General features: G+C 41.2%; 1 protein-coding gene across 50 annotated transcripts in view; it reads right to left on the reverse strand.

The window, feature by feature from the left end:
* dlg1b (discs large MAGUK scaffold protein 1b) overlaps positions 1-25,019 on the reverse strand; it is a 261,565-nt gene that overhangs the window by 104,714 nt on the left and 131,832 nt on the right. For 22 of the 50 annotated variants that reach the window (XM_090181809.1, XM_090181807.1, XM_090181795.1 and 19 more), the window contains 4 exons: positions 21,859-21,960; positions 21,198-21,251; positions 13,476-13,526; positions 5,734-5,858 (listed from right to left, as the gene is read on the reverse strand). In XM_090181809.1, coding sequence (XP_090037935.1) covers positions 5,734-5,858; positions 13,476-13,526; positions 21,198-21,251; positions 21,859-21,960 — 332 coding nt within the window. The remainder of the gene's footprint in view (positions 1-5,733; positions 5,859-13,475; positions 13,527-21,197; positions 21,252-21,858; positions 21,961-25,019) is intronic. The other 28 variants (XM_090181829.1, XM_090181826.1, XM_090181820.1 and 25 more) reach the window with 3 other exon arrangements.

A 25,019-nucleotide genomic window follows, 5' to 3' on the forward strand; every position in this document is an offset into this window, starting at 1 on the left:
ACAACAACCATAGCAAGGATGTTAAAACTCAAATTTCTCCCGCTCTCACTCGAGATCCTATCCAGGGCCCTCTTGATCAAGAAACACCCTGTGTATGTTACCAGCCTAGAATCTGTACCCCTGCTACTTGGAACAGACTTGATGGATCGGTTACTCCCACTGATGGATTGGAAAACCAACCAGGTATGGTCACAGACCACAGTGCCTTCTCCACTGACCACACTGTCTCCCCCTAACACTAGCTGCAACGCAGTCATCCACGAGGGGTATCTGTCGAAAGCACCACTTTGGAAAAAGACATTTAGAAACCTATATTACGATACATAGACACATTCCATCAGCCAACCTGATTGACCATTCTTTTCATGATTTCGAGCCAGCTGTCTCTGTGAATGAGCAACTTCCCTCCTCCTTGCAGTCCTGTAATACGGTAGTTGAGATGAACTTCTCTTGACCTTCGGACACTTCCGCAAGCACTACGGCCGTCTCAGCAAGAAAAATATCAATGCGCAGAGTATACTCTGCTTCCGATGATACACCTTCCGCTTTGTGGGGGACTGTCACCCTTTACAATGACACCAATGGTGTCAGTCCAGCAACTGACCCGATGACTTCCACTGGTGAAACACTTTGCGATATCACAGACCGATATCCCCATCTCAGTTCGCAGGTACTGAAGAGGTTGCCACACGCGGATGCATTGGTGACTGACAGGCCTCGACAGCCAATGAGTGTTTTGAAGCACAAACACCAGGAGATTTGGTTGAAATGGCTGTACCATTCTCATAACGCGGTCGCTGACAACTCGTACATAGGGTCTGACCTTTTCGTTTGCACCTCAGATACCAACACTGGTGGGGTGTCCTGAGACACAAAGGGAAGGAATAGTAGCCCAGACCCTTGATGAGCCTCATCGAGGCTGGTTGCGGTGTCGAGACTACGGGCAACACCGTACAAGCCCGCCAGAGCATAAAACAAATCTAGTTGTAAACTCACCTATGAGAACAGTGAGGAAAAGACGGGCCCCTAGACGATCTTAGAACACATCAAGATATTACTGAGGTGTACCAGACTGGTCGTAGAAGAAGTCCAGTGAACTTCCACCTTAAACAAATGGCAAAAAAATATATAAATTGGCATGAGTAGGTTCAACTACAACACAAATAGTAAAATGCTCTAATCATGTGTTCCGGTAGGATAATATTTCAGAATAAATCGGTAGGATAACTGGTCCCCTTGAGTACCAGTACCAATACCAGCAACAGTCAGTCCAGCTACAATCAGTAAGAAGGTTAGTGACCTAACCAAGCAAATTAAACTTGACAACAGCGACATAGGAGTCACTCAGAGTGCAACATGGGGATCGGAATCTCCAGAACACTTTTCTGACAGTTAACACACATGCCACTAATAAATAGAAACCTCCATTCAGGAGGAAAGTTATTAGAAGTCATGAACCATGATCACACCACGTACGACTGGTCCAATGCTTACTTCAGTCGTGAGGTTAGCTCCTCCGTGGATAACATAGCTATGAAATAGACTTGTAGTAAAACCATTAGATTCCCTCGACACCAATTCTGACTGACCTCCAGGCATTGACCTGAAAATTACCTGACAAGTCTGCCAGGATGAAAGACAATACAGCCACACTACCATAACTCTGTTTATACAGGTGCCTCTGAGGTTTGCGTGTAATTATTGTATAAAATGAATAAGTGAAGATGAAAATATTTGTGAAATGATGTAAGGTGATTTTAACCCCCCCCCCGGAATCTGGTGTATCCCAATTGCTACACCTATAACGTGTTTTTTAAGGCACTGGACACAATGATAGAGTTTATAGAATAAAAATGTATTAGGCCCTAATCTATGACTGGGAATACAGATACGCATGTTGGTCACAGATGCCTTTAAAAAAAAAGTAAGGTAAGGGTGTGGATCAGAACACCAGTCAGTATCTGATGTGACCACCATTTGCCTCATGCAGCGTGACATCTTCGCATAGAGTTGATCGAGCTGTTGATTGTGGCCCACTCTTCTTCAATGGCCAGTCCCAGTCATGTGAAATCAATAGATTAGGGCCTAATGAATTTATTTAAAATGACTAATTTCCTAACATGAACTGTAACTACCTTTGAAATTGTTGCATGTTGCGTTTATATTTTTGTTCAGTGTAAATAAAAATGGCTACATGTCGAAGTGTAGGTGACATGTATATTGGCTACATCCTCATGTCCAAACCAAACCAATGCTGATATGAGGGAGGCTCCAGAAAATGTAGCCAAACTTTAGTTAAACATTTAATTGCATAAATATAGGATAAACGCCAGTCACGTTAGATAATAATTAACAATAACATCTAAAGGCTTGATTCTGTCGACATACTCGAGGCGTGGTTCGTTCAGATCAAATGGTCACAAGACCGGAGGAGTGAAGGACAGTGCCTAAAGGACAGTGCCCGAAGCGCACCTCACATCACCCACCTTGAATGTGAGCAGAGGCAGTCAGCATTTTAAACTATTTAACCATAATCTTAATTGTTAAAAACATGGACGTTTTATCAAATTTTATGAAGTATGTCTTACCTTGCTTCAAAGTAGCCTAGCTAAAATACAACCATAGAATGTTGAGGGAATTATTTCATAAACACTTAATACGCCATTGAAACCATCATTTTTCTCTTGTTCTATTGATTTTCAAAATCAAAGTTATTTTATGGTCCAGCAGCCAAAGGCACAACCCTAGTCATATTAGTAGCCCTAACAACCCGTAGTAGTTGATGCATCTTTAGATTTCCCCTTTTTTATATTCTAACCAGTATTTCAATCTCTGTCACATGAAACTGCTTGCGCATGTGGTGCGCTTTTGAGAACAGCGTTTTCCCGCTAATTGCATTTTGGAACATAGCCCATAGCCTACAGCCATGCGCACATTTTGAGCTTATAATATGAAGAAATAAAACTTTTTCACAATTTTAAGATAAACGGTCTGATCTGATGCATCAGCCTCATTGCTTTTTTACATTGTATAATTAATGTAACGTAGACACTGAGTCGAGAAGCCGGTGGTAAGTTTAATATAACGAGAAACATGGAACGATACAACGTAGGATTAGCGTCTAGACATGTCCCAGAACTGTCCCTGAGTCTGTTTTAAACCTTAGACAAAGTTAATGTCAAGCAATGAGATGGTTTTCTTTGTGCTCCACTCACCGTTGATTCTCACCCATTGTGGTCTATTTGACAAAAAATATATAAAATCCACAGAATGAGGTTCGGACTTGGTTCATATGCAAAAGTTTCTTGCCCATTAGAAGTGGCTGTATTGGCTAAAAAGCACTGGAAAAGTCCACAACCACCATCTGGGCTTTGCACTTTTTTCAAGATGGGAAGGAGCCAGGTGTAGTAAGTACACGAGCATCGTCCACTCCTCTCTGTTGCTTGTAGGAAAATTGAAGGGGGTCTACAATGTCTCCAACCTTGTTTTGTATGTGGGAGTGGATCAAAACGTGTCATTATGAGGTGTTAATGCAACAGGGCGGTAATCATTGAGAACTGCAGGGCAGCTCTTCTTGAGCACTGGGCATACGATGGAACATTTCCACAGAGCTGGTATTGTGTGCTTCCTCAGTGAGCGATTGAACAGCTCAGAGAACAAACCTGACAATTCCTTGTGACAGGATTTCAGAACATGGTTGCTGATGTTACCCTGGCCAATCAGTACTGTCAACGCAGTCTCACAGTCCTGCACTCGAGGTGTCATTCCAATGTTTGACTGATTTATAGACCACTCCATCCCTCTGTAGACTTGTAGGCATGATTAATATTGCTGAAGCAAAGATAAATTGTTTTACTACCCCTTGTAGCACATGCAGCAAATTGCTGATAACAATGTAGCAAATTGCTGATACATAGGCAGCACCTTTTTGTGCGTACAGCTGTTGAAATTACCCAGTATTAATACAGGGGAGTCCGGTGATTGACTATGCGCTGCACACATGTGATAAAATCAGCTGCGTGTGTCATATTGGCTGAGGGTGGAATATATTGATGGGGGGAAAAAAATAGATAGTTACATATTGAAATATTATTTTTGACGCTATATTGTATCATATCCTTTTAACAATATCGCAATATTTATTTTGCGCTAGTCTGCTGTACCAACACTGGTATTTTTCATCCTAAAGCTTGTTCACCATATTCTGAAATAGTGACCCAACATGTTTTCAGTATATTTATATCCGACTGATCAAAACTAATTTTTTCATGCTCTCTCGTCTCAATGCAGCAGACAATGTTTGGAACATCAAATGGCAATAAAATGGCAGTATCAATACATATACAAACGCAATAATTAAAATACAAAATCAGCATCAGCACATAAGTATCGTGATAACATATCGTGAGGTCCCTGGCAATTCCCAGCCCTAGTGGAATATAGGGCCCTGAGTGTACAAAACATTTGGAACACCTGCTCTTTCGATGGCATAGACTGAACAGGGGAATCCAGGTGACATCCCTGGTACCATCATTACCATACCTCAAATCCATCTGGAAAAGTTTGCATTTCACCACTTCATTTAACTTCTCAAAGTATTGCCATACAGGACTTGCCATGCAACGATGTTGCAGGCGAAAGCCTGAGAAAAATCCAATCCGGTAGTGCCCCATATTTTGAAAGCGCTGCGTGCCAATGAGTCCCCATTGAGCTGTGAATGTGCTATGAACTAGCTTACGATTTCCACATATTCCCCAAGGTGTCTACAGCATTGTGACGTAGTTTTACGCATTTATGTTGAAGAATACCCGTAGGGGGCTACATTGCGCAAATGGTCACATGATGCTCCGGGAGAAAATCTCAAGTAAAGTACAGAGGTAGCCATTATTCCAATCGCTTCTACTGAGAAACCAATTGTCCCGGTGGATATATTATCGAATAGATATTTGAAAAACAACCTTGAGGATAAATTCTAAACAACGTTTTCCATGTTTCTGTCGATATTATGGAGCTAATTTGGAATACTCTTCGGCGTTGTCGTGACCGCAATTTCCGGTCGATTTCTCAGCCAAACGTGAAGAAAACGGAGCTATTTCGCCTTAAAAATAATATTTTGGGAAAAAATAAACTTTGGCCATCTACCTGGGAGTCTCGTGAGTGAAAACATCCGAAGTTCATCAAAGGTAAACAATTTAATTTGATTGCTTTTCGTGACAAGGTTGCCTGCTGCTAGCAAGGCATAATGCTATGCTAGGCTATCGATAAACTTACAAATGCTTGTCTAGCTTTCGTTGTAAAGCATATTTTGAAAATCTGAGATGACAGGGTGATTAACAATAGGCTAAGCTGTGTTCCAATATATTTCACTTGTGATTTTCATGAATAGGAAGATTTTCTAGGAAGATTTATGTCCATTGCGTTATACTAATTAGTGTCAGATGATGACAACGGTCCCGTTCACGGGATGGGGTGTCACTAGAGGTTAACGCCGATGGCGTGCAGAGAACTTTATATAATAATTTGAAAGATGCATCTCTCTTACTAATGATACAACACTGTTGTATTAGGTATTTGTTTAATTGAAATTGTCCCTTTATGTTGATGATCGGGACCTGTTAGTGGTAGCTTTGTGATAACTGCACTGACTTTCACGGTTAGGGATTTTTTCTTAACGTTAACGTTTTCATGTTTAAACGTTAACACCTCTAATATGTGTGTGTGTTCCTTACTCACCGGAGTCGTCCGTCCTGGGCCGCCGCCCCCCCAGGGATGACCTTGGTGATGAAGATGCTGGGGTCTTCACCGATGTGGGGGTTGTCCGTTCCCCCCGCGATACTGAAACCCAGCCCAGAGTTACCCTGGAGAAACCAAAGACACAAACACACTTTCTCCATAAGCACCTTTAGCTCTTTGAAAAGCGCTATATAAATCCCATGTACAGTGCCTTGCGAAAGTATTCGGCCCCCTTGAACTTTGCGACCTTTTGCCACATTTCAGGCTTCAAACATAAAGATATAAAACTGTATTTTTTTGTGAAGAATCAACAACAAGTGGGACACAATCATGAAGTGGAATGACATTTATTGGATATTTCAAACTTTTTTAACAAATCAAAAACTGAAAAATTGGGCGTGCAAAATTATTCGGCCCCCTTAAGTTAATACTTTGTAGCGCCACCTTTTGCTGCGATTACAGCTGTAAGTCGCTTGGTGTATGTCTATCAGTTTTGCACATTGAGAGACTGAAATTTTTTCCCATTCCTCCTTGCAAAACAGCTCGAGCTCAGTGAGGTTGGATGGAGAGCATTTGTGAACAGCAGTTTTCAGTTCTTTCCACAGATTCTCGATTGGATTCAGGTCTGGACTTTGACTTGGCCATTCTAACACCTGGATATGTTTATTTTTGAACCATTCCATTGTAGATTTTGCTTTATGTTTTGGATCATTGTCTTGTTGGAAGACAAATCTCCGTCCCAGTCTCAGGTCTTTTGCAGACTCCATCAGGTTTTCTTTCAGAATGGTCCTGTATTTGGCTCCATCCATCTTCCCATCAATTTTAACCATCTTCCCTGTCCCTGCTGAAGAAAAGCAGGCCCAAACCATGATGCTGCCACCACCATGTTTGACAGTGGGGATGGTGTGTTCAGGGTGATCAGCTGTGTTGCTTTTACGCCAAACATAACGTTTTGCATTGTTGCCAAAAAGTTCAATTTTGGTTTCATCTGACCAGAGCACCTTCTTCCACATGATTGGTGTCTCTCCCAGGTGGCTTGTGGCAAACTTTAAATGACACTTTTTATGGATATCTTTAAGAAATGGCTTTCTTCTTGCCACTCTTCCATAAAGGCCAGATTTGTGCAATATACGACTGATTGTTGTCCTATGGACAGAGTCTCCCACCTCAGCTGTAGATCTCTGCAGTTCATCCAGAGTGATCATGGGCCTCTTGGCTGCATCTCTGATCAGTCTTCTCCTTGTATGAGCTGAAAGTTTAGAGGGACGGCCAGGTCTTGGTAGATTTGCAGTGGTCTGATACTCCTTCCATTTCAATATTATCTTTTGCACAGTGCTCCTTGGGATGTTTAAAGCTTGGGAAATCTTTTTGTATCAAAATCCGGCTTTAAACTTCTTCACAACAGTATCTCGGACCTGCCTGGTGTGTTCCTTGTTCTTCATGATGCTCTCTGCGCTTTTAACGGACCTCTGAGACTATCACAGTGCAGGTGCATTTATACAGAGACTTGATTACACACAGGTGGATTGTATTTATCATCATTAGTCATTTAGGTCAACATTGGATCATTCAGAGATCCTCACTGAACTTCGGGAGAGAGTTTGCTGCACTGAAGGTAAAGGGGCTGAATAATTTTGCACGCCCAATTTTTCAGTTTTTGATTTGTTAAAAAAGTTTGAAATATCCAATAAAAGTCGTTCCACTTCATGATTGTGTCCCACTTGTTGTTGATTCTTCACAAAAAAATACAGTTTTATATCTTTATGTTTGAAGCCTGAAATGTGGCAAAAGGTCGCAAAGTTCAAGGGGGCCGAATACTTTCGCAAGGCACTGTATTATTATTATTCATACAGTAACATGTCAACTATAACAACAATTACAAACTGCTACTGCATACAACAGATTTGTTTGTGCAGTCTTGCCTACTCCTAAGGTGTATTGTTACGTCACTGTTTGTGCGGTCTTACCAAGTTTTCCGGTAATGCAAGACGAGTTGGCAAGACAGCACAAACCAGATCTGGGACCAGGCTAATTTCCAAATGGTCATCAAGCATTTACAACAAAGTGGCAGTATTATCACATTATAAAACACACCAAGCCAGTAGGTGCACACAGAGTGCGTTGATACTTAGGAATGGCAGCGGGTGCAGGGGATAAGAGCTCCCAGGGAGACAGCTTGCGGAGAGGCGAGCATTTTTTATTTACGCTACGCTAATAATACCGTGCACTTGAAAGTACAGCTGAAATGGGTCACGCAAAAGAAAAAAGGAACATAACAAAAATACATCACCATGGGTGCATTGGGAGGATTAAGACATGGCTACATAATGCAAGAGTGCACAAAGCAACAAAATGCGTATAACGCCAGAGACATGGTCTGAGTCCTAAATGGCACCCTATTCCCTTTATAGTGCTCATATATAGGGAATATGGTGCCATTTGGGATGCAAGCCTTGGAGTGTGTCAGACTTGAGTGGAACATTGGAGAGACTGGAGGAGTGTACTACACAAGAGAGCTGGCTGTTTAATACAGGATAACTTGAGAGGAGAGAACATTATGGTCCTGATGGTGCTGTATTATACGAGCAGTGTTGGGGTCAGTTCCATTTCCACTCAATTCCGAGAGACGAATTGCAATGTAATTACCAAATTGAATGGATTCTCTGAATTATCTGAGTAGAAAAATGGAATTCATACAGACGTTGCATACTCGAGCTGTGAGTAAGGCTGTTACGGTGACCGCATTTACCGCCCCACCAGCGGTCACGAGTCTAGACAACAGTCAAATTCCATGGTAATTAGGCTTCTCCAAGCTCTGATGCTGCTGATGGTCATTAGTCGCCCACCAAACTTGATAACTGTCTGGTACCCCACTCTATTGTCCCTCAAATCACTCTGACATCAATGCAAATGTAATTGAAAATCGAATCAAACACTTATACCCTGACTACACCGCTCGCATTGCAAAATAAATGTAGAAATCTATATTATTCAATTACTGCACCCACACTGTTCGCGCACGCCAATGAGTGTCTGCGTTGCCAAGGCCTAAAACAGAAGTCAGTTCTATTTGTGACGCAGATCGCGCTGAATGTCCTGCCTCTCCCATCTCCTCATTGGTTTATAGAAGCAGGTACCCACGTGCCATCTCCTCATTGGTTATACCCACATGGGTGACTGAAAGATAAACGGGGTCGGTAGCGGTAATGCACCTAACTTAGGAAAGTTACCAATCGCAATAAAAAGTCCAGAGAAGAAAAGGCCTGGAAGAAGGAGAGATGACAAGAAATGATTAGGTTGACTGTTTTATGTGTGGATTAATTGTCGGAGTAGAGGACCTTGTGCATTTCAGGTAAAATAACTATGTTTTTATCCCAGGACAAATTAGCTAGCAACAGCAAGCTAGCTAAATAGGACAAATTAGCTAGCAAGTGCATGCTAAATTGCCATAAATGTGTAATGCTTTTCGGTCCCCAAATTACTGAAATTGGTTCAGAGTTTGTTTTGATATTTTAATCTGCGTGTCGCGATCGCATTTGGTGTGGGGGCACAAAATACTAATCTGCACGATGGCGCACACGCGCAGCCGGTTTGGGTTCCGTGTTGAGAACCCATGAGCTCAAATTGCGCAACATTTCCATAGGCTATGCAATTGCCTGAGAATATCTATTTAAAAGAGGATACCATCAGCTTTCTATAGGCTAGGCCTACTATATTTATTTCTCAACTTTCTTAACATTAAGCACATTGATTATTTTTACAACAGGAGTATAGCCTACCTGGCTGGCATGAAAATGAACCCCGCGAAAAGCATACTCCATTTACTATTTAAGTGCATAGATAGATTACATGTATTGTTTCCCGCTGCCCCTGTTTTGATACAGGTGCATTATAATGGTCAAATTCTAAATCAAAACAAATTTCATACATATATTATTTAGTATATGTAAAGACAATTTTAATCAAGAATAGTGTGATGGGTGACAATTTTAGCCTATCACTTGTGAATGATGCCCAGCTTAAGGCAAACAGCGCATTTTGTTTTTACAACCTTTACAAATCATAGTTGCACATCTCATGTAGCCTAGCCCATAGGCTTATATGTTTCATTAAGGTTTGTATCACAACTAAAGCACCAAATAACTTCTTAAATTGAAGAACATTAATCCACTTTACAATGGGTGTAGAGCCTAAATTACATACAGTGGGGAGTATTTAATACACTGCTGATTTTGCAGGTTTTCCTACTTACAAAGTATGTAGGGGTCTGTAATTTATCATAGGTACACTTCCACTGTGAGGGACAGAATCTAAAACAAAAATCCAGAAAATCACATTGTATGATTTTTAAGTAAATAATTTGCATTTTATTGCATGACATAAGTATTTGATCACCTACCAACCAGTAAGAATTCTGGCTCTCACATACCTGTTAGTTTTTCTTTAAGAAACCCTCCTGTTCTCCACTCATTACCTGTATTAACTGCACCTGTTTGAACACGTTACCTGTATAAAAGACACCTGTCCACACTCAATCAAACAGACTCCAACCTCTACGCAATGGCCAAGACCAGAGAGCTGTGTAAGGACATCAGGGATACAATTGTAGACCTGCACGCGGCTGGGATGGGCTACAGGACAATAGGCAAGCAGCTTGGTGAGAAGGCAACAACTGTTGGCGCAATTATTAGAAAATGGAAGAAGTTCAAGATGACGGTTAATCACCCTCGGTCTCAATGATCATGAGGAAGGTGAGGGATCAGCCCAGAACTACACGGCAGGACCTGTCAATGACATGAAGAGAGCTGGGACCACAGTCTCAAAGAAAACCATTAGTAACACACTAGGCCGTCATGGATTAAAATCCTGCAGCGCACGCAAGGTCCCCCTGCTCAAGCCAGCGCATGTCCAGGCCCGTCTGAAGTTCACCAATGACCATCTGGATGATCCAGAGGAGGGATGGGAGAAGGTCATGTGGTCTGATGAGACAAAAATAGAGCTTTTTGGTCTAAACTCCACTCACCGTGTTTGGAGGAAGAAGAAGGATGAGTACAACCCCAAGAACACCATCCCAACCGTGAAGCATGGAGGTGGAAACATCATTCTTTGGGGATGCTTTTCTGCAAAGGGGACAGGACGACTGCACCGTATTGAGGGGAGGATGGATGGGGCAAGGAATCGCGAGATCTTGGCCAATAACCTCCTTTCCTCAGTAAGAGCATTGAAGATGGGTCGTGGCTGGGTCTTCCAGCATGACAACGACCCGAAACACACAGCCAGGACAACTAAGGAGTGGCTCCGTAAGAAGCATCTCAAGGTCCTGGAGTGGCCTAGCCAATCTCCAGACCTGAACCCAATAGAACATATTTGGAGGGAGCTGAAAGTCCGTATTGCCCAGCGACAGCCCCGAAACCTGAAGGATCTGGAGAAGGTCTGTATGGAGGAGTGGGCCAAAATCCCTGCTGCAGTGTGTGCAAACCTAGTCAAGAACTACAGGAAACATATGATCTCTGTAATTGCAAACAAAGGTTTCTGTACCAAATATTAAGTTCTGCTTTTCTGATGTATCAAATACTTATGTCATGCAATAAAATGCAAATTACTTTAATCATTATCATATTAATCATACAATATGATATTCTTTTTTAGATTCCGTCTCTCACAGTTGAAGCGTACCTATGATAAAAATGACAGACCTCTACATGCTTTGTAAGTAGGAAAACCTGCAAAATCGGCAGTGTATCAAATACTTGTTCTCCCCACTGTACATACGCAGAGCGTGATTTTTAAGTTTGGGGAAGATAATTTCACCATTAAAAAGCACCTTTATAATAAAAGCAATAAATGCATAATCACATTTGTGGTCACTTTTGAGAATGGTGTTGTCCATTCTTGCTTGTAGCCTACTGCCTCTGCCTTTATTCGAAGAAATAGCCTAATAGTTTATCGATATTTTAAGCTAAGCGTTCTCATCTGTTGCGTCAGGCTCATTGCTTAAAACACGTTTTTTGATGCTAGTGGAGGTATTCATTTGGAATCTATCGCATCCCACAACTGTCCTACACTATGTTTCAAATATTTATTTATCGCACAGAATAGAGTAGGTCAACTTTTGTACTATGGGGATAGTATATTGACATAGGCTAGCGCTTTTGCTGTTCGTTTGATCAACTCATCTGGTTGGCTTACAAAAAGTAATTGTGGACAGTTCTTCTAATATCTTCAATATGCGCCTCGGAATTGTATAAGTACGTGCACAGTTGTGTCCCCGATGTGTCCATCTTCACTTGTAGCCTGTGAGAAAGACCCTATCACGTGACGGAGAGCCATTTGAGTGAAAGGTGCTTTGGAATGCAGCCGGGAGAAGGGAATTATAATTATTATAAGGGCACAACAGTCACTTTGAGCAAAATACATTGATTTTTTTTATGGGGTATTACGGCCACACAAAGGGGATGCAGCCGGGATATTTGAGGCATTGTCAAGTGCTTGTCAAATTGTGAGTAAGAGACTGATGAAGTGGGTACAGCCTGCCTAAAAAACAAAGCAGAGATCACGTCGTTCATCAAATTTTTTCAAATCCTCGTTAGTCGCATCATGCAGCCTTAGAATGTATTAAAAATCAAAACATATAGCCCAACATTTATATCACAAATAAAGTTACGTTAATAACTCTAAATTAAGCACATCGGAGTACCCGTGTCTTTGTTAAGCGCTCAACACAAAATAGCCGCATGTGCGCACTCCCTCAAATTGTTATTGAGAAAATATCCTTTCAATATTATTCAGCTATGTCCAATTGTATTCTTCATACTATAAAATAATGACACAGACTTCTAAGTCAATCTTGTCTGCTAAATTAACTAGTGTAGCCCACAGCCAGATGGCATAGCCAGACCAGGGCCTAACAAAAGGACAACTTGGAGTATGTTATTCTGTTCTTCTGAAATAGACTACATTTTCTTCATATCCTGTTTGTTTAGACCTGTTTAAAATAAATGAAGGATTTATTGTGTAGGTGGTGTAGGTTATAATAAATTGACTTAAACTTTTTTTAAATGTAAACGTTCCAAAGGTCTGTATCAGTGGCTTGTAGGCTCTGTGTGGAAGCCAGGAGATGCTAAATATATTTTTGTTCATTAACGGTAAATTATCGTGAGACCGGCAGTTATTTGCTTAACAACATTTCATGAACGCCACAGTGCTAGCTGTTAGTGTGTATAATACGAGACATATGCAAACTGTACCCTTTGAGGGCCAGCGTGGGTGCAGGCCTTTTCTTCGGGCAAGCAAAAACGCACCTCGATTTGACCATATCCTCAATCATAGTCTACAATAAAGACTGATTTGTAAAATGTAGTCTTATTGCTTGGCCGAAGCTAATGCCTGCACCCACAACAGCCCTCAAAGTGTAAGATACCGCCCCCCCACCACGAATTTGGAGGGCATACCATGTCAGACATGAACATTACACACATGCTACTTTCTAATACAATCAAAAGGACTGTACTACTTCCATTGTGAGTACTTAAAAGTACTTTACTGTATGTATCTTGTACCGAACCACTTCAATATAGCGACAGAAGAGGTCCTGTGTTGCTGTGCAAAGAATGTGCGTGATTACCAAATGGCACCCTATTCCCTATATAGTGCATTACTTTTGACCAGGGCCCATAGGGCCATTTAGGAAGCAACAGTTGTGAATTAAAACATTTTTTTAAAGAAAGAGACAGTCCCCTTACCCGTTCGAGCGTGATCTCCTCATATTCATAATCCGCTTCTGTTCCGTTTACCTGGAAGGGGGAGAGGGAATGACACATTTCAGCTGCTGAAGTTTGTTAGCTACTAGTGACTACTTGTAACAAGTGACTACTACTAGTAACTAACACTGACTCCTAGTGAGTCAATGCAGAGCAATGAAGGTTTCACATCTTTCAGAACAAGACATTTCCTCTACCAAACTGAGCCCTTTTGGAACCTGTTTGTGTTTTCAAGGTCAAAACTTTTATGTCCACAATTCAAGTGAGATGCACTCGAGCCCTGGAAACACAGAATTTTCAAAAGGCAGACCACCAAAATATCTGCAACATTTGATGTTACCTCACCTGTGCTTTAGTCCATTCAGGCTACACAGTGCACCAGATGTTTAAGTATTTCAGAATGCTATAGTAGTCTGCTGCGCGACCTGCACAGCCCGACCGCCATGTATAAGTCCATCTCAAACGCTCCAGGGTGAAGTTTCCGCTAGGTACAGATCTAGGATCAGCTTCCTCACCCCCAATCCTAACCATATTTTGGGAGAAAATGCAAACCTGACCAATGGCCAGCATCTATTGTACAATTTCACCCTACACCATCTCAAAACACCAAGACCACAACTGGCTGTATTGACTCCTGCTACCCAGTCAAATGGTAAACAGGCGGGATACAATGAGTGGTAAACGTGTGGGGAATACTGTGTGTTATGCCCTTGGCCAGGCACATAACTGTATCAGTAAGGTCTTAACTGAGCTCGTCACCAACCTGTACTCTGTAAGTGTACCCGTAAGTCACAAACAGCTAGAACGAATGTGGTTTAGTTTAAATTGATGTAACTGATATGCTGAAGGGGAAAATAAATGTAAAAAAGGCATCTGAAATTGAAATTACAGTCCCTAGTATAGTCTTTGGAACTGATAAAGAATAGCTTCTGGAGTCTGTGGAACTACGTAGCTAAATATCATGTTTAGGCAGAATAATTTCAATTCAACCAAATGGACAACAGTGTCAATTGTATTTCTTAAGCCATTTCCTGTCCACTCCCACTGTTCAGCTATCCCCTCTGAGCTTCTCACACACACACACGTATTCATGCATGCTGTGCATCAAGTAACATACATAATTAGATAATATTACAGATACAGTTTTCATCCGTGTATAATAAGTGTGCATATTAGTAGCTATTTATGCCATTTTACACATATATATGGACCTATGTGAAGTACTTTATTCACATGAAGAGCCACATAGACGGTTGACCACTTATTGCAGAAAAAATAGGATTCCATCCAGCAAAGTACCTCGAGCAACAGCATTTCCTTAACTGACTTTGGGTTCGTCAAAGGGTAAGCTTTCGTTAGACTTGCTAGTATGTCCCATAGAGACCCTATAATTAAGATTTACAAAATCAAGAAGACAGTGCAAAAAGTTATTTATTAGGGTGGCAATATTCCAGTAACTTTCCCCAGAATCAGGAGTGAATAGGTAGGAAATCAGGAATATTCCAACACAGACTTCTGGAAGACCTAAGAATCTTTACATTAACCATTACTCTCTCGCGGGAATTCAACTATGTAGCCAAACGTAGCTGCTGCTCATTCCATTTTCTCGAAAATTGATTAATGGTTAAAAAAAGTAAGGTCTGCATCCATAGACACACATACCAGCTCTACTGGTAGTACTGCTACTACCAGCAGTACTGCACCTGTCGACGACACAAGTTGTTCTGCTTCCACGAGCACATCCAATGCTAGCATCAGTAATTCTACATTTGTTGTTAGCCCACCTATCATGGACACTGACAGTTGTGAATCTGATGCAGCGGAAGAGCTACTGCCCCCTTACCCGGGAAAGCACCGAACAACAGACAGGGACGTTGGACCATCGAAGAGGCTCAAATATGATGAGAACTACATTGATTTGGGGTTCACTTATATTGGGAGTAGTGCCTTTCCTCATCCACGGTGTGTTATATGTGCAAAAGTACTATCTCACAACTCGATGAAACCTTCACTCTTGCGCAGACATTTAGAAACAAAACATGCCAATTTGAAAAATAAGCCACAGGAGTTTTTTTGAGCGAGAATTAAGACGATGTTCAAGTATTAAGACATGTATAAAAGCAACAGATATCATTAATAAGAAGGGGCTAGAAGCGTGAGCTACCGAGTTGCTAGGACAGGCAAGCCCCATACTATTGTGGAGGACTTAATTCTTCTTGCTGCCGCAGACATGGCTGGGACAATGCTGGGGGAATAGGCAAAAAATATATATACAGACAATGCCTTCATCAAACAACACCGTTTCACAACGCATCAGTGACATGGCAGGAGATGTTTTGAAACAATTACTGCTTCACATTCAAGCCAGTGAAATCTATGCGTTACAGCTGGATAAGTCAACAGGCCTGGCACAGCATGTCTGTTACGTTTATGGGGGGTCAATTAAGGAAGACATCCTCTTCTGCAAACCACTGGAAACCAGGACAACAGGAGGCAATATGTCTTAAGTACTGGACAGCTTTGTGACATCAAATGAACATTGGTGGTCAAGATGTGTTGGTATCCCATGACAGGGAGATATAGTGGAGTAGTGCTCCCGACGCTACTTGGGTACACTGCAGCACTAATCGAGAGGCTCTTGCTGCCAAGGGAATGCCTGAAAGCTTGAAAGACGTTTTGGGCACTACAGTGAAAATGGTTAGCTTTGTTAAAGCAAGGCCCCTGAACTCATGTGTATTTTCTGCATTATGAAATGATATGGGCTCCAACTATGTAATGCTTTTACAACGTACAGAAGTGTGCAGGTTATCAAGGGGCAAAGTATTTACACATTTTTTTTTAAATTGAGAGATGAGCTTAAAATTTTCTTCACTGACCATAATTTTCACTTGTCTGACTGCTTGCATGATGACGAGTTTCTCACACGACTGGCCTATCTTGGTGATGTTCTTTCTTGCCGGAATGATCTGAAACTAGGATTACAGGGACTCTCCGAACTATATTCAATGTGCGGAACAAAATTGAGGCTATGATTAAGAAGTTGGAGCTCTTCTCTGTCTGCATTAACAAGGACAACACACAAGTCTTTCCATCATTGTATAATTTTTTTAGTGTGAAAATGAACTCAAGCTTACGGATAATGTCAAATGTGATATAGTGAAGAACCTAAGTGAGTTGGGTTTGAAATTACGCAGGTACTTTCCCGAAATGGCTAACAAACAGCTGGATTCGTTATCCCTTTCATTCCCTGCCTCCAGTCCACTTATCTGAACAAGAGAGCCCCATCAAAATTGCAACAAGCAATTCTGTGAAAATTGAATCTATTCAGAAGCTACTACCAGATGTCTGGATTGGGCTGCGCTCAGAGTATCCTGCCTTGGCAAATTGAGCTGTTAAGAGACTGATGCCCTTTGCAACCACGTACCTATGTGAGAGTGGATTCTCAGCCCTCACTAGCAAGAAAACTAAATACAGGCTGTGTGGAAAATTATTTAAGACAGACTCTCTCCAATACAACCCAACATTGCAGAGTTATTACATCCTTTCAAGCACACCCTTCTCATTAACCTGTGTTGAGTTATTCACCATTTTCGATGAACAAATACAGTTTTATATGTAAGATGGCTAAATAAAGAACAACATTATTGATTATTATTTTTTGTGCCCTGGTCCTATAAGAGCTCTGTCACTTCCAACGAGCCGGGTTGTGACAAAATCTCACACCCATTATTTGTTTAATCAATGTATCGTACAATGTGTGTGTGGCAGGCTTACAATGATGGCAAAAAACAATATTTGAGAGTGCGCTGACCCGGGTGCTCGAGGGGTTACGCAGCTGGAGGTTGAATGTTTGAAGGGGTACGAGACTATAAAAAGTTTGGGAACCACTGGTCTAGACTCTAAAGTTACAGTTCAATATCATAATAGAAAGTCTAGTCAGAGGTTTTAGGGGCGGAAAAGTATAAGATGGAAGGCCCCATACTGCAGTCAATTTGCGCTCTGAAGCTTTTTAGTCTGCGTTTTTAAAATCTGAACACAATCACACATTTTAATTCATGAGGTGACATAACAGGTTGGCAGGACAGCCTAGGTGCTTGTTTCAAACTACTGAAACATTCATGTGGATTGTGCTAAATACTGAACATAAGGGGAAAAACTGCACATCTGAGCTAATGTGTATATAAATAATTGAAGTCACTGTGTTTGTCCTGGAATTGCCAACTCTGCGTCCCAAATGGCACTCTATTCCCTGTATAGTGAACTACCTTTGACCAAAAGTACTGCACTAAATAGGGTGCCAACGGCTTTGAACGCTGCCACTTCGCACTCTAATGTTACTGTGCATAGAGACCTGCCTGAGTGAGAGTTCGGTGAGTCGATGATGCATTCTATTTTTTTTTTAAATAAAAACTACACAAAAATAAACGCAACAGGTTTTATGAGATGAAATAAAAGACCCCAGAAATGTTCCATAAGCACAAAAAGCTTATTTTCTCTCCAATTTTGTGCACACATTTATTTACATTCCTGTTAGTGAACATTTCTCCTTTGCCAACAAATAATCCTTACACCTGACAGGTGTGGCATATCAAGAAGCTGTTTAAATGGCATGATCATTACACAGGTGCACCTTGTGCCAGGGGACAATAAAAGGCCACTAAAATGTGCAGTTTTGTCAGTGTCACAGACGTCAAGTTTTGAGGGAGCATGCAATTGGCATGCTGACAGCAGGAATGCCCACCAGAGCTGTTGCCAGACAATTGAATGTTCATTCCTCTAGCACAAACTGCCTCCAACATCGTTTTAGAGAATTTGACAGCATGTCCAACTGGCCTCACAACCGCAGAACACGTGCATGGCGTTGTGTGGATGAGAAACTTGCTGATGTCAACATTGTGAACAGATTACCCGATGGTGGTGGTGGAATTATGGTAAGGTTAGGCACAAGCTACGGACAACTAACAAAATAGCATTTTTTTGAAGGCAATTTAAATGCACAGATATACCGTGACGAGATCCTGAGGCCCATTATTCTGCCATTCATCCGCCACTATTAACTCATGTTTCAGCATGATAAGGCACAGCCACATGTTGCAAGGATCTGTACACAATTCCTGGAATCTGTAAATGTCCAACTTCTTCCATGGCCTGCATACTCACCAGACATGTCACCCATTGAGCATGTTTGGGATACCTTGGATCGACGTGTATAACAGCGTGTTCCAGTTCCTGCCAATGGTGGTCACACCAGATACTGACTGGTTTTCTGATACCTTTGCATATCTGTATTCCCAGTCATGCAATCTATAGATTAGGGCCTAATGAATGTATTTCAATTGACTGATTTCCTTAAATGAACTGTAACTCAGTAAAATCTTTGAAATTGTTGCATGTTGCGTTTATATTTTTGTTCAGTATATATATGTTTATTTTATTTGTATTTTTATATATATACAAACTTATATAAACGAACAATAACTTAGACTCAAACATCCCATCTGCCCAGACCTGCATGCTCACACCCCCCATCCCTAGTGTATGCATTAGTTTGCCATTTGCATCAATTTGTCTTTCTATGATCACCCATGCTATTTCAATATTTCAATAATAAATCCTTAGATTTTTCAATTGTGTTAATGATTTCCAAGTTATTACATTTTTGTCAAGATGAGTGATGAGAAGAGAATCGTCAAGCCCATTGGGTATCTCACTACACCGCCATATGCCATGTCTTGAAATATGCAGACAGAAGGATTAAAAGTTTACATTGTAATACTTCTGACAGGCAACTTTCTAGCTTCGACCCACAACTACCGGACTTCATAGCATTCCCAGAAAGCATGGATTATTGAGCCATTCTAAACTTGACATGATTCTGCCATTGTGCTGTAGAATTTGTGAATTATGTCTCTTGTATAATACATTCTATACATTCGTTTATACTGGATTAAGCATACATTTTCATAAACTAATTTTGTTAGTTATGCTCCAACTTCCCCTCGATTTTATGGCAACATCAGTTCGTTTTAAGTCTTGGTTCCAATAGTTTATATTTTTTGTCAGTTGGATATACTCTGCAAGGTTTTGTATATCTTCCCTATCATATGAACACCCTTCTCGGACTCAAATAAGATTCCATGAAGGTCACTCTGTTTAAAGAAAAAATGAATAATCAACATTTCGTGATATGTAACTTTCATGTTGCAAGTATTTGAAACCATCTACATAGGTCAATCCAAAATTACTTTTTAATTATGTCAGGGCCTGGGATGCTAACACAATGGACCGCAACCAGCTTTCTTCGAAGCAGTACTGAGGAACAATGGCACACAAGAGCTGCTTTAGGCTCATGGTTCTCTTTCTCAACATTTATATGGAGAAATTGGGATATTTTTTGTGATATACTGTACTATTAGCTGATATGAATGAGATTAAATATCAACACACAGATCACCATGTTTCTTTCAATTGTGGTGCAGGAAATTACAGCCCAAAGTTAGTAAAAAGAGTAAATTCACACAATAAAACTTAGATTTTTTGATTAACACGTTTAGCTCAAATTTAGATATTAAAGACCTACATACAGTAGGTAGCTCCATTCCATAACTCTGATGGAGGCCAGATTGAACTGGGTCGTGTGCATGTGTCTACAAAGGGAAGATAAGGGACAAACCGGGAAGGACTATCTGGACCTATCCAATAAGAAACAGATTTTTTATTTTCCATTTCAAAACTTTTTTCTATGGTGTGCCCTACTAATCACAACCTAGTTAGAAGGGCAACAAGGTGGTATGCCAGGTGGCTACTGTACTTTTTATTTATTTTCTACTTTCACAGTTTGATGCTTTTGTTTCTCCCCGAAATGAAAACACTGCATGTTTGGAAAGTGATGAAATCACCACCATCTTGAGTGGCCCGATTAATGGAGAGCCTTAACCTCTGACCTCTGCTCAGACTCGGGAGATGAACAATCAAAATGAACTGGTGAGTTGTGGTCAGGAGGGGGATGTGTGCCCCGGTGCTGTCATAGTGCAATTGCGTTGTGAGCAGATTTGATTGCCGTCCACACACACGTACAGTACCGACAAACACGCGCATACACACAGGAGTATGTGTGTGTGTAGGCTATTTCCATGACATTGACTGACCAGGAGAATCCAGGTAAAAGCTATGATCCCTTATTGAAGTCACTTGTTAAATCCACTTCAAATCAGTAGATATTAAGGGGAGGAGACAGGTTAAAGGATGTTTAAGCCTTGAGACAACTGAGACATGGATTGTGTATATGTGCAACTCAATATTAGGAAGGTGTTCCTAATGTTTGGTATACTCCGTGTATATACTTGGACATGTGTACACATATTGACACACACAAACCATAATTTCAAACAGCATTCAATTTTAGATTACAACAAAATTATATTAGCATTATTGCATGATACAGTAACACAAAAACCTAATTAACTGAAAAGCATGTGATAATGCCTCGTGTCAAATTTCAACACCTTATTTAATCAAAATCCTTATTGTTTTGCTCACCTCAGGGAAGAGTATCATAACAGACCTTTTTGGGGATTTTGAATGATAGTTAACTACATCACCACCATTATTAGAAGTATCCAACAGACAACCCAGACATGGTGGTGAAGACTTACATCACAAAATAATATAATTATGTATTTCATTAAAAAGGGTTAAACTTACATATGGAGGCGTGTCCAAACTGTCTGTATTAACCACGACAGGGGGAGGGTTCGCCTAAAAAGAGGGGGAAAAAAGACCTTAGGACCTCAGGATTGCATGTCGCGAGACATTTCCCAAAGCATTCCAAAAAATCTGCCATTTCCATTACACTTGGGGATACAATGTAAATTCACATACAAATGTACAATAAAATAAAATGTAACGTCCATATCCACCATATAGAAAGAGGAGGCATCAGTCACTTACTCTCCTCATGTTGCTACAGAAAAAAAATGAGTAAAAAAGGATAGCGACTGGCTTTCATCAGAGATTACTAGGGCAGAGGAGCATACGTACATTGCATTTTACAATGCGGAATATGCAATGCTGAAGCATAAAGGCCAAATGAATCAAATTAAGTCCTCCAGGCACCCCCCCCCCCCCGGCTGGCACGAACATGGGTTGTTTAGAGTCAAAAGGGGAAAGTGTGGAACAATCCATCTCTCGCTCGCTCTGTATGTGTCTTTCTCCCTCACTCACTTGTTCTCACTGTAATCTCCTAACTCCATCAAAGCAAACAATGGAATGGCAGGGATTTAAAAAAACATATACAACACAAAATGACCAACTACAGAAAAATAAATGACGGGTGCTTGTGGAAGAAAAAAAGTGAGAAAAAAACCTGTGACGTCGGAGGAAGGATGACAGGAGCGGTCTCAGCTGGGATGGGTGAGATTGGGATCACGGGGATTATGGGAGAGGAAGGCGGGGCGGCATCTGTCTGCTAAACAATAGCAGGGGATGGGTCAGAGGTCAGAAAAACAGTGCAACACAGATGAATACCATAGTCTGCTTCCCTAATCGCACCATATTCGCTACAGAGTGCAGTACTTTTAATCAGGGTTCGGTTTAAAAGAAGTAAACTAAAAAGGGAATAGGGTGTCATTTGGGATGCAGCCCAAGGGAATGTGGATGTGGGAGGGAGGATGAAAGGACGGAGGTGTGTGTGTATGTACACAATCTCCAAATCCCAATGGGACAATGAGGCACAGTGGGGGGTTGGCCTCAACAGATGCCCATTTTGTGCTTATTGAAAAATATAGAAATGTCAATCTCCAAATGTAGCTAGATGCAATATTAACCCCTAAAACCTCTCACTTTGTGAGGGGTGCTTTTAGGGGTTAAAGAACTACACAGGCATAGTACAGTGCATGCTGAAATATAAATGAAGCCAAATTTGATTGTGATGTTGCCTGATTTGATTGTGATTCTTAAAGAAGCTGTAGCATTCATCCCAAGCGGGGCACAGAGCATATGATTAAATGATTAAAAGTATTGTGGAGTTGAACTAGCATACACAATGTGTGTCTCAATGCATCGTTCTCAGAAGAGAAATCCTGTTATGTAGTAGCATCTAAGTTTCAGTTTCAAGTTTTAATGTCACATGCACAGTGAAATGTCTTTCTTACGAGCTCCAAAGCCAACAATGCAGTAATCAATACACACAGATGCCCCGTTATCCATGTCAGCGAAAGGCCAAACAGTGTCCTCCTATGGGGCAGTATTTTCACGTCTGGATGAAAAGCGTGCCCAAAGTAAACTGCCTGCTACTCAGGCCCAGAAGCTAGGATATGCAGTTATTAGTAGATTTGGATAGAAAACACTGAAGTTTCTAAAACTGTTTGAATAATGTCTGTGAGTATAACAGAACTGATTTGGCAGGAGAAACCCCGAGCACAATCCATCCAGGAACATTTTTTTTTAGCTCAATCTGTTTTCCATTAGTTTTCTCTGGCAATCCCTATTTAATATAAATATGCTACGGCTTCCACTAGATGTCAACAGTCTTTAGAAATTGGTTGACATTTTTCCTTTGAGAAATGAAGTAGCCCTGTTATTTCCATGTGTCACTCCAGGTGCACTCTAATGTTTTGGTGTGCGCGACCTGGAACGTGCTTCACTTTTGTTTTTCGTCCGATATTGAGCACAATATTTATTTACGTTATATTTATTTACGTTTTAGGATACATAAATTTGGATTAGGAACGTTGTTTGAAATGTTTGGACCAAGTTTACAGGTAACTTATTAGATACTTTGCAGGCATGTTGGGCGAGTTGGAACCGGTGTTTTTCTGAATCAAACTCGCCAAATAAATTGACATTTTGGGGATATAAAAAAGCAATTTATCTAACAAAATGACCATTTGTGATATTTATGGGACATTTTGGCGTGCCAACAGAAGATCTTCAAAGGTATGACATGAATTATATCGTTATTTCGGACTTTTGTGTAGCACCTGCCTGGTTGAATTCTGATTTTCATGTGTTGGTATGACGGGCGCTGTCCTCAGATAATCGCATGGTCTGCTTTCGCCGTAAAGCATTCTTGAAATCTGACACTGCAGCTGGATTAAAGACCGATTACAGTCAAAAAGGTGATTTTCGGCCTCCCGGGTGGCGCAGTGGTTAAGGGCGCTGTACTGCAGCGCCAGCTGTGCCATCAGAGTCCCTGGGTTCGCGCCCAGGCTCTGTCGTAACCGGCCGCGACCGGGAGGTCCGTGGGGCAACGCACAATTGGCCTAGCGTCGTCCGGGTTAGGGAGGGATTGGTCGGTAGGGATCTCCTTGTCTCATCGCACACCAGGGATCTCCTTGTCTCATCGCGCAGTGCGCGCTAGCCAAGGTTGCCAGGTGCACGGTGTAGCCTCCGACACATTGGTGCGGCTGGCTTCCGGGCGCTGTGTTAAGAAGCAGTACGGCTGGTTGGGTTGTGTATCGGAGGACGCATGACATTCAACCTTTGTCTCTCCCGAGCCCGTACGGGAGTTGTAGCAATGAGACAAGATAGTAGCTACTACAACAATTGGATACCACGAAATTGGGGAGAAAAAGGGGTTATTATGGAATTATAGATACACTTCTCCTTAATGGAACCGCTGAGTCAGATTTCAAAAAAGCTTTACCGAAAAAGCAAACCATGCAATAATCTAAGTACAGCGCTCAGACAACAAATCAAGCCATACAGATATCCGCAATGTTGTGGAGTCAACAGAAGTCAGAAATAACATAAATATGCACTTACCTTTGATGATCTTCATCAGAATGAACTCCCAGGAATCCCAGTTCCACAATAAATGTTTGATTTGTTCGATAAAGTACATAATTTATGTCCAAATACCTTGTTCACGCGTTTAGCCCAGTAATCCAAATGCTCAATGCGCGATCGCTTAGTTCAGACGAAAAGTCAAAGAAGTTATATTACAGTTCGTAGAAACATGTCAAACGATGTATAGAATCAATGGAACTCAAGCTAACTCACACGTGAACGCGTGTGGCCAGCTCATGCCTCTCTGCCAGACCACTCACTCAATCCCCTCTGATTCTCCCCTCGTTCACAGTAGAAGCATCAAACAAGGTTCTAAAGACTGTTGACATCTAGTGGAAGCCTCAGGAAGTGCAATTTGACCCCATAGACACTATATTCGACAGGCAAAGAGTTGAAAAACTACAAACCTCAGATTTCCCACTTCCTGGTTGGGTTGTTTCTCCGGTTCTTGCCTGCCATATGAGTTCTGTTATACATCATTCAAACAGTTTTAGAAACTTCAGACAATTTTTTTATCCAAATCTACTAATAATATGCATATCTTAGCAACTGGGCATGAGTAGCAGGCAGTTTACTCTGGGCACCTTATTCATCCAAGCTACTCAATACTGCCCCCAGCCATAACAAGTTAAATACATTTCCATAATATTAAGTTAGAATAATACTTTGACATTTTTTAAATTATGATAATGCCCTTTTAGCAACAATTGTTTTAAATAAAATAATAATTTCAGCCCT

The sequence above is a fragment of the Oncorhynchus mykiss genome, chromosome 8, assembly GCF_057628025.1.
Source record: "Oncorhynchus mykiss isolate SJ-2025 chromosome 8, ASM5762802v1, whole genome shotgun sequence".
Taxonomy (NCBI): Eukaryota; Metazoa; Chordata; class Actinopteri; order Salmoniformes; family Salmonidae; genus Oncorhynchus; species Oncorhynchus mykiss.